Raw genomic sequence first — 19,040 nt, forward strand, 5'->3', positions numbered from 1 at the left:
GCAAGCCAAGTAAGATCGTTGCCAGTGCCCCTGGACTGGCCTGTGCGGGTGGCACATAAAAGACACCATTTCGAGCGTGGCCGTTTTCGTGCGGGGTGACACGTAAAAGCACCCACTACACTCTCTGAGTGGTTGGCGTTAGGAAGGGCATCCAGCTGTAGAAACTCTGCCAAATTAGATTGGAGCCTGGTGTTGCCATCCGGTTTCACCAGTCCTCAGTCAAATCGTCCAACCCATGCTAGCATGGAAAGTGGACGTTAAACGATGATGATGATGACAAGCCATGCTTCATGTGGTTCACTTCTTGAAAAAGGTTGGCCATGCCTAACCAAGAACTTGGCTCCAAAACATCAAACTTAAAGTGCCACCTACCGAATCAACTGTCTTTCTTACCAAGAAACTTAGTATTTAAACAATACACTAGATTCATCATGGACTGTTGGTCCTGCCTGGACACCAAATCTATATAACAAATTATAAAAAACACAACACTTCACTTCACATCATTATATGTTGCACGCAGCCCATATTCATAAACCACTTTTCATAACAAACACCTACTGTCATAGCTCTCTAAATAATGATTTGTTACTTGGACACACAGACTTGAGTGTTGGAAAAGGGAACAATTGATTATATCAACTCCAGTACTTGACTGGTAATTTATTTTATTAATCCCAGAAAGGTTTGAACTCAGAACATAGAATACCATATCTAAATCCCACAAATCATTTGCCTGTTGTTCTAATGTTTCTGCCACTTTGCTTTGCTCATAATGATTTCTAATTTGGGTGCAAGTTCAGCAATTTCATAGGGAATGGGTGTCAAATCAATCTCAGTACTTGACTGGTCTTCTGTTTTATTGGCTATAGAAGGATGGAAAGTAAACTTAACTTCAAGAGGTTTTAAACTCAGTATGTTGGGGCTGGACCAAACTTTTTGCCTGACACTTTAATGACTGCCTATCTACTGCCTTTGGTCTGTAAATAATTATTTCTACTCTAGGCACAAGGCCTTGAAAATTTGGTGGGCAGGGAGCTAGTCGATTATATCAACTCCAGTGCATAACTGGTACTTATTTCATTGACCTCGAAAGGATGAAAGGCAAAGTCAACCTCGGCAGAATTTGAACTCAAAACATAGCGGCAGATGAAATACCACTAAGCATTTTGCCCAGTGTGCTAATGATTCTGCCAGCTTGCTGCCTTCCTTTGGTTTGTAAATAATAACTCTTCTTTATCAGGGCTGACATGGTGCCAAAATAATCCTATTGCCAAATTAAAGTAAAAGTCTCTACAAAGTTGATCAGCCTGTTAAAAATAGCAGCTAATTCTCTAGCAAATCACACCCCACTGTCTGAAACAAAAAAAAAATGAAGACAAGATGGTCATAGTTAGAATGCCTTTGGCCATATGTTTGCTCAGTTAGGGCTGACCTGTGGCTGAATGACAACATCATCATCATCATCACTTATTCTTTTTATGTTTAAACCAGCCATATCTGGCCCAAATATACTATATGTTTTACATTCCAACTGGCCACATCTAGCCTCTCACATCTAACCTACATTGACATTCTAAAGATAAACAATCACATCATTGAAACCCCAAAGCTGTAAGATAATGCATAATTAATGCAAAACAATTTGAGTGAAAAAGCATTACATTTAACAGTAACCTGAACACATAAGGGTTAATGTCTATGTCCCACACTGGCATGAGTTGGATAGTTGGACAAGATTCAATGCGTCCAATGACTGCTTCATGCTCCAGTGTCTGCTTTGACATGGTTTCTATGTCTGGGTGCTTTCCTCATGTCACCAGTAATAGCTAGGCCTATGAAACCTGAGCAGAAGGTTTCATAGCAGATAAAGGTTAAGGGGTGAGGCAGAGTAGTTTCTTGTAGGGGAGGTACAGGGCTACTCACATTTAGGAAAGAGAGAGAAATAAAATCATTAGTAGCTGTGAAGTGGTGATGAGGTGTCCAGGTGGCACCTCAAGAAACAAGGTGAGCAGAAATGAGTGCAAACAGAGAAACTAGGAGTGGATGGGGGTTTGTGAGAGTATATGGGTAAGGGGAAGTAGGCAATGTCTAATAATTGGATAGGGTTGAAGAGCAGATGTAGGAGAGGTTGAGGAATGTAGTAAGAGAGTAACAGGACAGTGATGATTGTGTGGTTGACATGGGGAGGATAACAGAGAGAATCAGACAAAATGCATGATGATGGAGTTCAGTGACCCAGTTTTTGTTACGATGTAATTTTGAACAGAAATTCCTGTTAATCATAGTGTCATTAAGCAAAACTGAGAAAATAAACTTTTACTCTTTTACTTGTTTCAGTCATTTTTGACTGCGGCCATGCTGGAGCACCGCCTTTAGTCGAGAAAATCAACCCCAGGACTTATTCTTTGGAAGCCTAGTACTTATTCTATCGGTCTCATTTTGCCGAACCGCTAAGTTACGGGGACATAAACACACCAGCATCGGTTGTCAAGTGATGGTGGGGGGACAAACACAGACACGTAAACACACACACACATATATACATATACACGACGGGCTTCTTTCAGTTTCCGTCTACCAAATCCACTCACAAGGCTTTGGTCGGCCCGAGGCTATAGTAGAAGACACTTGCCCAAGGTGCCATGCAGTGGGACTGAACCCGGAACCATGTGGTTGGTAAGCAAGCTACTTACCACACAGCCACTCCGGGTTTAATTAAACTCTGTTAAAAGATAGGTGCTGGCATGGCTGTGTGGTAAGAAATTTGCTTCCCAACCACATGATTCCAGTTTCAGTCCTTCTGTGTGGCACTTTGGGCAAGTGTCTTCAACTATAACCCTGGGCTGACCAAAGTCTTGTGAGTGGATTTTGGAGATGGAAAGTGAAAGAAGCCCATTGTATGTGTTCGTGTGTGTGTAACCCCACCACTGCTTGACAACTGATGGAATAAGTACCAAGCTTAATTAAAAAACTGTACTGGAGTCAATTCATTCAACTGAAACTCTTCGAGGTAGTGCACAGCATGGCCTCAGTCCAGAGACTAAAAAATGCAATAGACAAAAGATAGTTGATAGCAGGAGCATTGAAAAGATGGCTAGAAATATTTATGCAGCAAAGAAGAAAAAAAAATATGAGTCAAGTTAGTAATATTTAAATTTCAGCAAGTACAATAGACAACTCGTGTCATGACCTGTCTTTTTATGATCTAGGAAATATATTGTTAGTTTATAGCTATGATTGCTACATGCCACTCACTGGTGGTTGACTAAGGCCAGTTGGAGTGAGGTAATTATTGTTATGACAAATTTTTGTTTTTCAATGTTATGAAATGTTAGTTCTCGCTAAGCAAATTATGTAATCTCACTAACTGTTCAATGTTCATGACTAGCCCATAGTTGGTATTTGGTGAAATTGGTCTCCTGTTATGAGTATTATAAAAGAATGCTTAGCTAGCCCAAGTGTAAAACTGGGAAGTTTATTTGTGTGTGTATTAATATGCCAGCATGACTACAGCCAGATAAATGGGACCAGTAAAAGAATATATTTGTGTGTTTATGTAAACACATAGGTCTGGTTGTGTGGTTAAGAAGTGTGCTTCCCAACTACATGGTTTCAAGTTCAGTGCCTCTATGTGGCACCTTAGGCAAATGGGTTTGGTAAACAGAAACTGAAAGAAGCCCATTGTGTGTCTGTGTGTGTTATATATACATGTATCTGTAAATAATATGTGGCAGTTATTCGGTGGCCATGATAAAACTCCGAGTTTCGGATGCCAGGGCAGAATCCCATGCCGCCATCTCTTCAGTTATCTGGCTTCGATGGTCAGATAACTGAAGAGATGGCGGTGTGGGTTTCCACCCCGGCATCTGAAACTTGGAGTTTTATCATGGCTACCGAATTATTGTCACATATTATTTACAGATAAATTCCTCTATTTACATAATATCGAGGTCTCTTTCTTTCTTTTGTTGTCTTACCTTTTCTATCAATATATATACATGTATGTATATCATCAAATGCCAGCAGGGAAAACTAGAAGCAGTTGATAGCTTCCATTACCTAGGTAACCAAGTCAGTAGTTGGGGTAGTTGCTCCAAGATCATATCTGCTAGAATAAGAATAGGCTGGGAAAAGTTCAGAAAGCTCCTACCTCTGTCGGTAATAAAGGCCTCTCTTACAGATGCAGATTGTATGATGCCTGTGTATGAACAGCCATGCTGCAGGCAGTGAAATATGTGCTGTGACCATCGAGGACGTGTGCAGGCTTGAAAGAAATGAAGCTAGCATGTCAGTGTGCATGCACAACAGAGTGTAAGCATCTCGAGAAAAAAGTTGGGCATTAGAGACATCAGATGTGGTGTGCAAGAGAGACGACTGCACTGTATGATCATGTGATGTGTATGGACGAGGACTGCTGTGTGAAGAAGTGTCGCATTCTAACAGTGGAGAGAACCTGTGGAAGAGGTAGACCCAGGAAGACATGGGACAAGGTGGTGAAGCATGATCTTCGAATGTTGGGTGTCATGGAGGCAATGACAAGCGACTGAGACATTAGGCGATATGCCGTGCTTGAGAAGACCCATCAAGCCAAGTGAGATCGTAGTCATGGTCAATGTCAGTGTCATGTAACTGGCATGTCTAAAGTACCGTTTAAGCTTTGGGCCTCATGGAGGTAGTGACTGGTGACCAAGACCTTTGACAATATACTGTGCTTGAGGTGACCTGACAAACCAAGTGAGATCACAGTCGCAGCTGATGACGGTGTTACATAACTGACACATGAAAAGCACCCACTACACTCTTGAAGTGGTGGGCATTAGAAAGGGCATCGAACCTAAGAAACCATGCCAAATCAGATTGGAACCTGGTGCAGCTTACCAGTTCTCAGTCAAACTATCCAACTCATGCCAGCATGGAAAACGGACGTTAAATGATGATAATGGTGAATAGGGAGACACTCTCAATTCATACGCATGTATAGGCAGATAGGTATATATTTGAATTGAGTGCGATTCAATTCATTCATGCTTTCTTGATAGGGAATTAGAGACATTGGGGAGCCAACTATAAATAGAAGATACTTATTGGATTTGAGAGTACATGTAGTAAAAATAGACCAAGTAATAACACTGAGCTTTGAAGAGATGATGATGCAGTATTAAAGAACAAAAAGATCTAACTTATAAATCTGTTGATCCCTTGTATGGAAAAACTGGTGTTAAGCTAACCAGCAAAACTTTTCTGACTTCTTACCCAATAAGCTCATGTTAATTATTTTCTTGCCATTTTGTCTATTGTTTTTTTTCATTTTAATTTCGTGTAATGGTATTTATTTTAGATATTATGTGAAAGTTGATGTACATGTTTCTGTTACGTTACTAATTTGTTCTCTTATTCACTATCAACTTTTTCTTTTTACCTATTCACAGTAATAAGAGATATCTGAGTAGTTCACAGCATTTATTGTTTTTTACCTTTACTAAATATAATTGCACTTCATTTTTGAAGCTCTGATGAAACTATAGGATGATACACAAGCACTCATCTATAAATGCATTGCATCTTATAGCAGAAACAGCTATCAGCTAATGAAATTCATAACATAATTTCTTATTACTGCTCTCAACTTGAGGGATGCTTTGCTATGAACCATATATATATCGAGTTTTAACACCAAGTTCTTAGTATCACAATGCCTCAGCAAAATAATAAAATAATATACAGTATGTATTTCAAATTGAAGAAAACTGCATTAGCTTGTTTAATATATGAATTAAAAGAAAATGTTTACTTTAATGTGAACATTATGTGAAAGAAGACCATTGTGTGTGTGTGTGTGTGTTTCCTTGTCTTAACATCACTTGATGGTTGTAAACAAGTGTCACCATCATACAATTGGTGTTGTTTATTAGCAATCTTCTATGGGAAAAAAGCCACATCTGATCATGGGGGAAAATTGGTTTCCTTGGAAACAGGTGAGGTTAATGAGAATTTACAGGTTGTTATATATTGACAGTATTTTACATATATTTACAATTCAAACTAGTTATCCTTTGCTTTCACTATAGCGCTTAGTTCACTATACCAGCCATTTTCAATGCTGGACATTGATGTTTCAACATTGTCCATCACTCCTGAATGGGATAAGTTGTCACACCTGTCTATGTCTTTTAACACCCAGTGCTTTGAGAGAGTCATCTCCACCATGTCAAACTGCAGCCTACTGGCAAACAAGCTAAGCTCATACTTTGAGTATAAATGTTCAAAAATATTTGCAACACTAGTGCTGATGGGAAAAAGTAGGGTTCTCGTACGCGTGGAATGAGAACCTTACATTTTTCCATCGAGATCTTATATTCTCCAATATTAAACTCTTTTCTTTAGTCATTGCATGGTGATTGCTGATAAGCTTTAAGCTTATAAAATATTATATGTATGTATATATATTTTCTATTTTTACAGCATAATGAGCAGTTACAATGTATGCCAAGATGATGATATTAGTATAATACCAAACGAAGATGATGTTTCTGATGTTGCTGCAGCAAGTCCAAATATCACCTTTACTCTGTCTGCATCACGACAAAACCTTCCTTCATCCATTGGTATAACCTCTATGTCTGCTCTAAAAGATGCATATGAAGAACTGAAAAAGAAGTATAACGAGCTCAATACAAGATATCAAGATTTATTGAAGCTTGTCGATGAACGGGGTATGAAGCAAATGAAAGGTTTGCCATCTGATAATCCTGATGAAATGAAACGCAGAAGTGAAGTCGATACACTACATAAAGCAGTCAGTAAACTGAAAAAGGAATTAGCAGCTGAGAAAACAAAAAATCAGAAACTCAGATCACAACTGCAAAGCCATAGTGTGGAAACAACTCCTAATACTTCTCTTACTAGTAAAGGTTAGTAGATATTACGTTTTTCACCTCTACATTGGACGGTCATTTTGCAAGTATTTTTCTATCTAAGGGACATCAGATTTGGTTTTACTGACTGCAGAAGAACCACTCAAGACAAAGTAAAGTGGTTGTGTGTGTCTGTACGTATATATATGTGTGTGTGTGTATGTATGTATGTATATATATATATATATATATATATATATATGATTCACAATCAAGGTGCAGAAAAGGCGTATTCCGAATAAACAAGTTTTATCTGCCTTCCTACTTATTAAGACTTTGGCTTTTGCTAGATTGACTCTAAGGCCCTTCGATTCTAGACCTTGCTTCCACACCTGAAACTTCTCTAGTTCTGATAGTGGCTCAGCTATTCGGGCAAGGTCATCAGCATAGAGAAGCTCCCAGGAGCATCTTGTCTTGAATTCCTCTGTTATTGCCTAAAGGACTATGATAAATAAGAGGGGGCTGAGGACTGATCCTTGGTGGAGCCCTACTCCTACCTGGAATTCTTCACTGTACTCGTTGCCAGCCCTCACTTTACTGACAGCATCCCTGTACGTGGCTCATACAGCTCTTACTAATCACTCATCTATAGCAGATGAGAAGCACTTAGTAGCACTCAGGAGTGGCTGGAGGGGAGTAGTCGATTACATCGACCTCAATGCTTGACTGGTTCTTAATTTATTGACCCCGAAAGGATGAAAGGCAAAGTCACCCTCAGCGGAATTTGAACTAAGAACATAGCAGCAGGCAAAATACCAGCATCCTAACGGTTCTGCCAGCTCACTAAATTAATAATAATAATCCTTTCTACTTAAAGCACAAGGCCTCATATTTGAGGGAAGGGATTAAGTTGATTACACCTACCCTAATGCTTAACTGGTACTTATTTAATTGACCTTAAAAGAATGAAAGGCAAAGTTGACCTCACTGGAATTTGAACTCAGAACAGTGACAGGTGAAATACCACTAAGAATTTCGCCCAGCATGCTAATGATTCTGCCAGCTTGAGGCCTTAATAATAATAATAATGATAATAATAATAATAATAATAATTATTATTATTATTATTATTATTATTATTATTATTATTATTATTATTATTATTAAAAAAAAAAGAGAGACATTAATATAAACATTTCTGGCTTGTTTTTCTGTTTGTATTTGTTTTTTCTTTTTCTTTTTCTTTCTCTTTACAGAAATTGGCAGCATGGAAAGTCTCGACAAGTTGATGGAAAACATTCAGTTTTTAGAGAAGATAGTTGAAATTCATCAAATGGAAGTTAGGAAAAGTATGTACTTACTTTCTTTCAATTAATTAAGATCTTCATAAAATTATAGGTGTGAGCAAAAGCAGCAGGTAGAATTTTGACAGGATTTATTTACCAAGAATGTGGCACAAAGGAATCCAAAGACTGTCTTCAATGAAAGATGATAATTCTTTTATTAATCTTGTTCCTTAAATGTCAGCTTAAGTGTCCATGCAGCATCACATAAAAGCATCTGTGTGGCGCCTTGTAAAACCACCTGTATGGTGTTACATAAAAGTGCCCATGCAGTGCCATGGAAAAGCATCCAGCACACTCTGTAAAGTGGTTGGTGTTAGGAAGGACATCCAGCTGAAGAAACCATGCCAAATCAGACTGGAGTCTGGTGCAGCCCCCTGGCTCGCCAATTCTGGTCACACCATCCAACCCATGCTAGCATAGACAATGGATGTTAAATGATGATGATGACTCCAGATCTTCTTGGGCTAACTGTCACTATCATGCTCATGATAAAAATATTTAATAGCTGTAGGAGTTTTCATAGTATATTAGCTGGAAAATAGCCATACTTTATTTTCATGAGGAAGCTAGCAGAGCTACATATTAAATATAATTACTAGAGCTTGAAAAAAATAGTGGAAAACTATGTCAAAAAGAGCTTAAGTAAAATATATGAGGTGATATTTTGCAGTAAGACAAGGAAATAGGAAAAAATTTAGAAACCTCTCATGGAAAATGAGAGAATACCAGATCAGTGTTATATAAGCAATATGCAAAATGTGTAATGGAAAACTGTCAGTAAGAAATGTCAAAAGCAAAACACCAAGAACTGCCCTTGTGGTTTTCTTGGGATAGTTTATAAGTTTTGCTGTAATGGAACCTTCAGGAGCTTAGTACATAAAGTACATTACATATTTAAGATGCTTAGTTTTTATTGCCATTAGAGAATTTTTATCTCTATGCAAATAGTCATGTATTAGATATTCATACCAGGGTTGTGGTGCTGTCAAGATATGTTGCAACTACTTTGTTACCAAATCTGTTCATAAACAACTGAAGACTGGTGTTTCACAACAGCGAAAAATTTAATCAGGAGAAACAGTTGAAATGAAGTATACCATCTTTTACATGGGTTAGGCCTGCACATGAGATAATATTGTTGTTCAAACGTATTCAATTCATGACACATTGTCACTATTCTTCCTAGTACTTGAATTCATGTATTAATAACTCTATTGTAGTCATAATTTCTTCTTATTTTCCTTAAATGGTTTAGTCAGGATAAAGGGCACAGTGCCCATGACCTTCACAGGCCATCTATCATCAATTGTCTGAGGTTTTTTGTTTTTGTACATCATCTTCTTCATACAGTACCTTTTCTCATCTACCAGTGCCTTTTCTACATTGTCATTTTCTTCAATTCATATTGCTTAACTTCTCCTGAATATCTCAGGAAAAACGTTTAGCCTAGTTTTTTTTCTAATTGCTTCATGTTATCTGTGAGAATTTGTTGTCTCTATATTTTACTTTTTTACTACATTTCTTTATCAATATTTCTAGGATGTAAATTAATTGTGATTTTTACTTTACTAATCTTTCAGTCCGTCTGCATAGAAATCCTTCCAATGTGATTGCAACATTATCCACCTCATCACATCCAAGAAAACAACTAGAACATAATGAACTTGATATCTTAAACCCAAGTGAGCATTTTAAAACTTGTTATCCTTGTAATGTGGAGCCTTCAGCTGAAATAGTTCAGGATGAGGATGATGATGACGATGATAATGATCCTAGCTGGCAGGATTTCAAGAGAGACCCATTTCAAACTCTACATAATCCTCAAAAAGTGATTGACTTGCATCAGAAGCCAAAAATTGATAAACTTACAGATTTAAACAAAACTTTTCTGTATGAATCTACAACTCTTTCTCCTCAAAATTCTTCTGTGGCAGAGGCAGCATATAACCTTCCTTTTCAAAACCCTACAAAGAGGACCGAAGATGAGAATATTATTTGTCCTTATTGTTCAAGAAGCTTTCTTTATTTAGAAATGGGTAAATTCCAAGAGCATATTGCTAACTGTTCCTCCCAAGGTGAAACAAGAGACTCACACCGTAAATGCCCTGTATGTGACAAAAACTTTCAACATGTATCTCAAAAGGATTTTGAAGTGCATGTTAACATGCATTTTGACCAAATGGATGGGCTGGATATCTGAGATACTGTTTAATATTTAAGATATTTGGTTGATTTTTTTATTTGCTATTATTTATTTATATTTTGTATTAAGTTATCTTCAAACATGTACAGCAATATATGCTGCTATAATTTATTCTCATTTATATTATAGAAATTATTAAATTGAGTACAAAATTATATTGTATATTATAATAAACATTTTGACTCTATTTAGAATCAATTTCATGCATCTTTTGTTGTAATTTGTTTTGTTTACTCTTTAATAAAGAGTTTAAAACATCTAAACAATTTCTCTGAGGGTGAGGAATGGAAAATAACAGATGGTCTGAAGCCAAAAAAGTAAGAAAATCAGATTGTACTAAATGTTAATTATTTAGTTGAGTTGTCCACTGCATAATATCTCGCTCACTAACATTGTCAGTAGCACAATGATTCATTCAGTCATTTCTATAAAGGGATAGGTGATAAAATGGACATTCAGCTATAACAATCATAACATGCACAACAACAAAGATTTGTCTGTTTTTTCTGTTGTTCTGTATATTAGATGACAAAGGACAACAAGTAGCAAAACATTGTGCTGGAACAGATCTGTCCAATCTGTGCCTACATGGAAAAATGAAACAGTTCTATATTTGAGAGATGAGGAATTATGTACATTATTTACATTTGACATATTTTTCCTCATCCTGTTTGTTGTTAGCACAACGTTTCGGCTGATGTAGGTTATACAAAGGTAAAACATGCTGCCCCCTCAAAATAAGGGTAGAGGAACATCGCAGAGCTGTGACATGAGGAGACATTGATAAATCGGATATAGCTGATCATGTATGAAAAAACGGAGACTGGGATGAAGTTAAAATAATAGACAGAGAACACCACTGGAAAATACGAAAACTAAAAGAGGCAGCACATATGCTAGGACACAGTAACCTCCTAAGCAAACCTAGTGCAGATATAAGTAGCATATGGGAACCAGTATTAAGGAAGAATAGGAAAATATTAGATTTATAAACCCTAAAATTCACGCCATAATTGCCCACAGGAATATGGCATAGTGGTTAAGAGTGCGAAGTTTGATTCCAGGCAGTGACCTGAATAAGAATAATAATAATATCATAAAAATACCTTAGGAATGAGAACCCAGGTTCAAAATTCCTCCAGGACACCTGATGAAGGCTAGAGAGTACATCAGCTGAAATATTGTGTTAACAACAAACAAGATGAGGATAAATATCTGTCAAATGTAAATAATGGAAAAATGAACATAAAATACTGATGATGCTGATTATGAAGATTTCTACAATCTGTAACTGCACCAAGGTAGAGTATTTTGTAAGATGCAGGTATGATTATGTGGTTAATGAGTTTGCTTCCCAGCCACATGGTTTTTGGGTTCAGTCCCACTATGTGACACCATGGGTAAGTATCTTCTGCTATAGCCCTGGACTAGTTAAAGCCTTGTGAGTAGATTTGGTAGACTGAAACTGAAACAAGCTCATTATATGTATATGTGTGTGTGTATGCATGTGTATATATCTTGGTGGTGAGCTGGCAAAATTGTTACTGCACTAGGTAAAATGCTTAGCAATGTTTCATCCATCCCTATGTTCAGAGTTCAAATTCTACCAAAGTCGATTTTGCCTTTCATCCTTTCGGGGCCAATAAAATAAGTACCAACTGCATGTGGGGATCAATCTAATTGACTGATTTCTTTTGCCCAAAAGTTGCTGGCCATATGCCAAAATTTGAAACCAATACATATATACATATATATATATATATTGTATGTATTTTCTGATTTCACTTAGGCATAGTGATATCAATAACCAATTGTTAGAACTCAATACATACATTCTTGAGTTCACTGCTTCTTATAGCAGAAAAAGCTGCCAGCCAATGAAGTTGATTTTATGACTCTTGTTCTCTTGTCATTCATGAATTAATATATATGTTAATGTATTTGTTATTTGTTTCTGTGAATGAGTTTGTATTCCCTTTGACTGCTCATGTTTTGCTTACTAATTGTGAGCAATGGCTTTGCTAACAGTATGATTTGCTTGCATTTCACTATGAAAGCACATCCAGGCTTGATATGTTGTACAATTTTTGTAAAGCAAAAGGCTCATCCGTACTGTGTTGTTTGTTTCCTATTCTCTACATAAATATGTCTAAGCTGCTTGTTTGATAGACTGGGAAACAAATGGGAAATGATGACGGGAAGGACATCCATATAAAGAAGCCTCTGCCCCCAAAATACTCCTGTCTGACCCATGCAATCATAGAAAAGAGTGCATTAAACTGATGATAACAATAATGTAACATTCTGGCTTTCATAAGAATGGTGATAGGAGAGCAACTGAAAAATGCTTGTTGTATTTAGTTAGAGTTCTTGATGTTTGGGATTTGATCCTTGTAGTCATTTCAGATGTTGCTGAAATTAGTACCAGTTAAGAACTAGATTTCATGTAATTGTTGCAACAAAATGGGTCTAAACTCCAAACCAACCTTCCAGTCTCCCCATATATGTGGGAAAGAAAAAGAAAAAAAATTCTTTTAATACTGAGTGCTTTATTGATATCAGCCAGGATCTTTTAATCCTTCTTTTCTTTTAACTGTGTGTGTGTGTGTGTACACATATATATTTTAATTTCATCTATTATGCTGATGAAGTATCTTTCGAATATTTTCCATTGATGTCTGCACTTTCTTTGGTTCTTTGATATCTAAACTAAAACTAGTGGATTCTGTAAGGATGTCTAACTTCTCATTTATTTCATTTTTGATTGTTTTTGTTTTTCTTTAGTGGTAAAATAGCGTAATATTTAATTGAATCGTCCTCATTATCAAGACATTTCATTCTTTCAATCTTTCCACGATAGAAGAGTAATCTTACGCAAGGAAGAATCTTCTCAACTCGAATGGCTTGCTTAATTGAATCTATTTGCCAGTTAAGTTCGTTTTTTGATTTAATTACTGAATAAGTATCATTTAACATTGCCGTCAGAAGATTTATAAAAATAATGATACCTATTAGAAAATATAAGCAATATAATGCTTTGTACATGTGAGTCAGTGAACTACCTTCATTCAAGGCATCTTGCAAACTAAAATCAAATATTTCTCCCATTCCTAACATTAAATTAAACAACGCAAAGATTGTTAACCAAGGGTTTTCGTCCTTAAGATTACCGGAACCATTTAACCAGATATGAAATGAAAGCGAAAAAGCTAATAAAACGCACGTGTACATGCAAAAAAACCTCAAAATGTCCCTTTCTAACATTTCCGATAGCACACGCCAAAAGTAATGCAATGGTTTCAAACCTCGTATAAAAGTTATGCCAAGAAGCCAACCATAGCATAAAACCACACCTAAACATATGTAGTAGTCTGGATTATTTGTACATCGCTGAATAATCCATGCGATAGAAAGTACTGAATAAATGGACATTATTATTGTTAATAGAAATTTTTTTCGTACATATTTTGTGAATTTTTTCAATTTATATTGACAAGAATTTTTATCAATGTCTGCACCTAAGTATAGTTTATTGTGTTGATGATGATTTTCATCATCCTCTTCAGGATCCTCGTCACGTCCTTTATATCCTAAATAATTGCAGGTAGAACGGAACAAAGATATCAGACAGAAAATTAGGATTACAACTGGTTCACATAAGCTACAAATAACTATTAGATTTAAGTTAATGTTCTTCACTTCATCTACTTTATATTTCACCAGCTGATTGGCATTGACAGTCAACAAGAGCATATGTGAAAAATGCACCAACATTGCCGCGGCACACAGAACCTGATTCATTTCTTTGTATACTACTGCGATATGTTTTAATGGTAAGATAGTGAAAAGTTCCCCAAGCGACGGCTTAGTTTCCATACTAAGAAATATTTCAAAGGCGCTGCTAGAAGGCATACTTGTATCAGAGTCTTTTTTAATGTTTTTGAAACGTATATCATTGTTTAACAGGATTTGTGTCACATCAAAATACTTACAATCGTCTATATCAAACTGCGTTACATATTTTAGTGTCATCAGTTTATTTATAATGTCTTTAGCACATTTTATGAAAGCCAAACTAAACACACTTAACTGTTTTTTGTTCTTCACTTCAAAAATTAATTTTCGGAAGTCTTTGGAAGAAAATTTCAAGTTATTTTTAGAAGTAAAATGATCATGTAGTATGTCGAAAAATTCGAGACATTCACTGTTTCTGATGCAAATTTTAACTAAATCATGGAGGACAGTATTTTCTTTCTCTTTGTACTTAAATGTTAAATCAATATTGTGTTGAAGTAACCTTTTAAAGCAACATAAAAATCTTTTTTCAATGACTTTAAAAACTACAGTTTCTCCTTCTTTATTCCTTTTGTTGAGATCTGCTTTGTTCATTTTAAAGTCATAAATATCGAGCATCTTCTGAAATATTTCTGGTTGCCCGGCACGAATAGCTAAATGATATGGAGTATCACCATTCATATCAGATGTATTACAGGTCAAACTACGGCATTCCCAAATAACGTCTGGTGAGCCATATAGTGCGGCCACATGAAGGGCATTTCTTCCTTCCTTATCAATGTCATTTAAATTATCCCAAGAATGTCTGTTCATCATGTAATTAACTAAAAGCTTCATGACCTCGGCAGAAGTACTTTTAGATTTTGCAGCAATATGCAAAATTGTTTCTCCATTGCAATTTTTAATATTAGCTTTTGCTCCTAATTTAAGAAACGCATTTATTGTTTCAAAATTTCCAGTCGAAGCAGCTAAATGAAATGCGGTTTCCTCGTTATTATTTTGTTCATTAAGGAAATTTGGGTCCTTAAAACGCTCCACGATATCATGATGCTTACCTTGAGCGGCAATATGCAGTATTGTATTACCACCTTCATCTTTTATTTTCATATCTAATTTACGTTTTTCTAAAATCTCTAGTCCACTTAAATCTCCATTTTTTGCAATCTCAAACACAGGTGAGCGAGTGTTAAATAGCATCTTCATCTCGGTGCTTCCCTGAGTAATTTTTTCCGCAATAATATGTATGAGACCTTGAAAACAAGCTTTATTTCTCTTAAGTAGTGCAAAGGACCAAATATCCTTGCCTTCCATATTCTTGAGATAGACATTACAACCATATTCTATCAGCATCCGAACAATATGCACCTGATCATTTTGTATTGCCAAAAACAAAGCCGTATCTCCTTTTGCATTTGTTACATTAAGGTCTGCCTTATTCTGGATTAAAAGTCGTAAGACATCTTCGTGACCTTTATTCGCTGCATAATGAATAGGATATAGCTGATAGCAGTCAGGGGTGTTCACATCAATCAGAGATGAGGCAATTATCGCTTCAACGATTTTACTGTAGCCGAAAGCTGATGCAAGATTAAGAGATGATATTAAATCTGATTGATGTTCATTTGTGAAATATTTTAAAAGAATGTTGACGCATTCGATGTGTCCATAACGTACTGCCCAACGAAGTGCAGTACATCCATTAATGTTTTTTAAAAATGGGCAAGCACCCATACTTATAAGCTCTTCAATTAGTGACTTCTGATCACCCCGTGTCGCCCACATTAATGCGGTTTCTTCCATCAGAGTTTTACTATCTACGGTAATTCCCTGCGATTTATAGAAATTTGTTAATTCACTTAGGCCTAAATAAGCAGCTAAATGGTAACATGTTGTTGTTCGGAATAATTTCCCCGGAATATTCATAAGAACTTCTTGTAGAATAATTTCCGGACGATTTTCGTTTGGGAATTTGTCTAAGAAACATTTTGCCATTTCTTTATCGTTTGATTCAGTTATATATTGTAATAAACTTTTCTCAATAATTCCTTCATTTCTAACTAGATCATATTTCTTAAGCAAGATATATTCATCTAAATATTCAATTAGACACTTGACTGTTTCGATTTGGTTATCTTCCATAGCATATTGCAAGGCACGTTGTTTCAGAGAATCTGATTTATTTTCCAGGTATTCTTTAAGAAGTTCTACTGAGTCATCTTTTACTTTACTTCGCAATTCATCAGGAGACGTAGCTGATTGTTCTGACCAGTCAATGTCTTTGAATTGTGCAAAGTCATAATCTTCTAGGAGTCTCTGCAAAAAGTTTTATTTTAAAATTAACAAACAATATAAACAGTTGATGTCTGTATATAATTATTAATTGTACTACAATGTTTAAGATAAGAATAAAATTTTGCACAATAAAACACAAATTATTTAACATTTAACTTTCCCAACTGGCATTTAAATTGAAAAATAAAATCTATAATAATAAAAGTGTAATTCTGTCTGTCCGTCTGGGACCCCTGTAGTTCAGTCTACATTTGCTCTGCAAAGACATATTTTTTTAAATCAGGATGATCCCGGAATTGAAACTCGGCCCTTCATTTGGTTCTTAAACATCTAGCATTGGGATCTGATTTAAAAGCATTTTGGTTGCTATTACTAGCAGGTAAAGCTTGGATGATCCACGCCAACTTCGTTGGCATTTGTCAAATGACGTCAGAGATCAAGGGGAAAATAAATGACACTTGCTTCGTTAATTTTACGTCGTAATAAGAACTGGGATAAACTGACTAACAGTTGGAATTCATCTTGGGACTGGGAGAATAGAATGATTACATTACTGAATTAATTCTCATCTATCCATAACCTCTGATCAAACGCCACCATATAGTCATTATAGACGTATCATAGTGAATGTCATTTAGCTCTCTTTAGTTTTGGGCGGCAGGTCCAATTAGTTCTCTGCAAGAGCCAGCTTAAAAGTCTGCATGGAGTGTGGCTTTTTAGCTAGTTTAAAATAAATTAAAAGTTTCTTTTAGGACGGCTTAGAAAAACAACACTTTCTGGAACGTCATAACAGATTGCAGAGAATTGGCAGTAATTCCATATAAACCTAAATCATTTCTAGGATTCTTGGAAAGGATATAACAAAACTGTTTGTAGTTGTCTTCTACAGATCGAGGAGAATCTGAGCACTAGTTCCTAAAAAGACACCAACTATACTGATTTTTTTTCTATTTGCATGAAATGATTAGCTGTGCATTCTCGTGTCATTTGGTTTGGTCAAAGCAGTGAGAGTTAGTTAAATATCTTGCTCAGGAAGAGTGATGAAATCTTGATATCCACACGAACCTCCGACTCTCCCACGAAAAAGGAATTAATACCAAACTTGGCATCCGATATTATTTAAATTTAAGGAACTTTAGGCATTTATTTCGACGCGCTATCATTTACTCACAACTGTTCACTCACGCCCGTCAATTATAATCCCTTCTATTATAGGCACAAAGTATGAAATTTGGGGTAAATGGGGGCGGAGACTAGTCGATTTCATCGACCCCAGTACTTGAGTGGTCCTTATTTCATCGACCTCGAAAGGTGGAATTTGAACTCAGAAGGAAAAGACAGACGAAACACCATTAAGCATTTTGTCCAGTACGCTAACAATTCTCCCAGTTCACTGCCTTAATAATAATAATAATAATAATAATGATGATGATGATGATGATGTGGATAATAATTTCAAAATTTGGTGCAGGGCCCGCAGTTTTTGAGGGGAGGGAAAAATCGATTACGTTGACACCAGTACGTGACTGATACTTATTTTATCGATCACAAAAGGATGAAAGACAAAATCGACCTCAACGGAATTTGAACTCGGAACGTGAAGACGAGCGAAATGCTTTTTAAGCATTTTATCCGGCGTGCTAACGGTTCTGTCCGCTTGCCGTCTCAACTGTGATGATAAGGATTTCTTCCGACTATTTATTTTGAGTTCGAATTCTGCCACGGTTCACTTTGCTTTCATTATTTTAGGGTCGATGAAATAAAGTACCACTCAAGTACTGGGGTCAATATAATCGACTAGCTTCCTTCCGCCAAATTTCATACCTTGTGCCTATAATAGAAAGAAGAAAAAAAATAATCTTTCTAACCCTAACCCTAACCCCGAAAAAGCTATTCCACTCCGCAACGACGTACCCGGCACCGCAACTACATATCCGGCGCCGTAAATACGTGCCAGGGCCCGTTTATACGAAACTACAGCACGTTCTTGCGGCACTCGGCACGTTTTTCCGGCGCCGGGCACATTCTTGCGGTTCCAGGCACGCTATTGCGTCCCCAGACACGTTCTTGAGGCTTTGGGAACGTTTTTACCGCGCAGGACACGTTCTTTCGGTGCCGGGCACGTGCTTGTGACGCCAGGTACGTTCTTGCGGACCCAGGCACCTTCTTCCAACCCTGGGCACGTTCTTATGGTTACAGGCAAATTCTTACGGCACTGGGCACGTTCTTGCGGAACTAGAAGCGTTCCTTCGGCAACGGGAATGTTGTTGCGGCGCAGGTCACGTTATTGCGACGCCGGGCACATACTTACGTTCCCGAGCCCGTTTTTGCCGCCCCAGTTACGTACTTACGGCCACAGGCTCGTTCTTGCGGCCTCATGCACGTACATATGGCCCCAAGCAGATACATACGGCTCTAGACCCGTTCTTGCGGCCACAGGTTCGTTCTTTCGGGGTTGGGCACGTAATTATTGCCCCTCTCTCGTTCTTGTGGCCACAGGCACATACTTAAAGCCCAGGGCATGTACTTGCGGCCCAGGAGCGTACT

The 19,040-nt window shown here is 36.9% G+C and overlaps 2 protein-coding genes across 3 annotated transcripts in view; one reads left to right on the top strand and one right to left on the bottom strand.

Annotated features, from left to right (window-relative positions):
* Nucleotides 1-10,613, top strand: part of LOC106868125 (uncharacterized) — a 48,361-nt gene extending 37,748 nt beyond the window's left edge. For both annotated transcript variants that reach the window (XM_014913257.2, XM_014913256.2), the window contains exons 3-5: nucleotides 6,466-6,914; nucleotides 8,114-8,206; nucleotides 9,784-10,613. In XM_014913257.2, coding sequence (XP_014768743.1) covers nucleotides 6,470-6,914; nucleotides 8,114-8,206; nucleotides 9,784-10,403 — 1,158 coding nt within the window. In that variant the 5' untranslated portion in view covers nucleotides 6,466-6,469 and the 3' untranslated portion in view covers nucleotides 10,404-10,613. The remainder of the gene's footprint in view (nucleotides 1-6,465; nucleotides 6,915-8,113; nucleotides 8,207-9,783) is intronic.
* Nucleotides 10,436-19,040, bottom strand: part of LOC106868134 (uncharacterized) — a 23,401-nt gene continuing 14,796 nt past the window's right edge. Inside the window, exon 3 of the mRNA XM_014913265.2 lies at nucleotides 10,436-16,514. Coding sequence (XP_014768751.1) covers nucleotides 13,161-16,514 — 3,354 coding nt within the window. The 3' untranslated portion in view covers nucleotides 10,436-13,160. The remainder of the gene's footprint in view (nucleotides 16,515-19,040) is intronic.

Source organism: Octopus bimaculoides, chromosome 4 (assembly GCF_001194135.2).
Source record: "Octopus bimaculoides isolate UCB-OBI-ISO-001 chromosome 4, ASM119413v2, whole genome shotgun sequence".
NCBI classification, from domain to species: domain Eukaryota; kingdom Metazoa; phylum Mollusca; class Cephalopoda; order Octopoda; family Octopodidae; genus Octopus; species Octopus bimaculoides.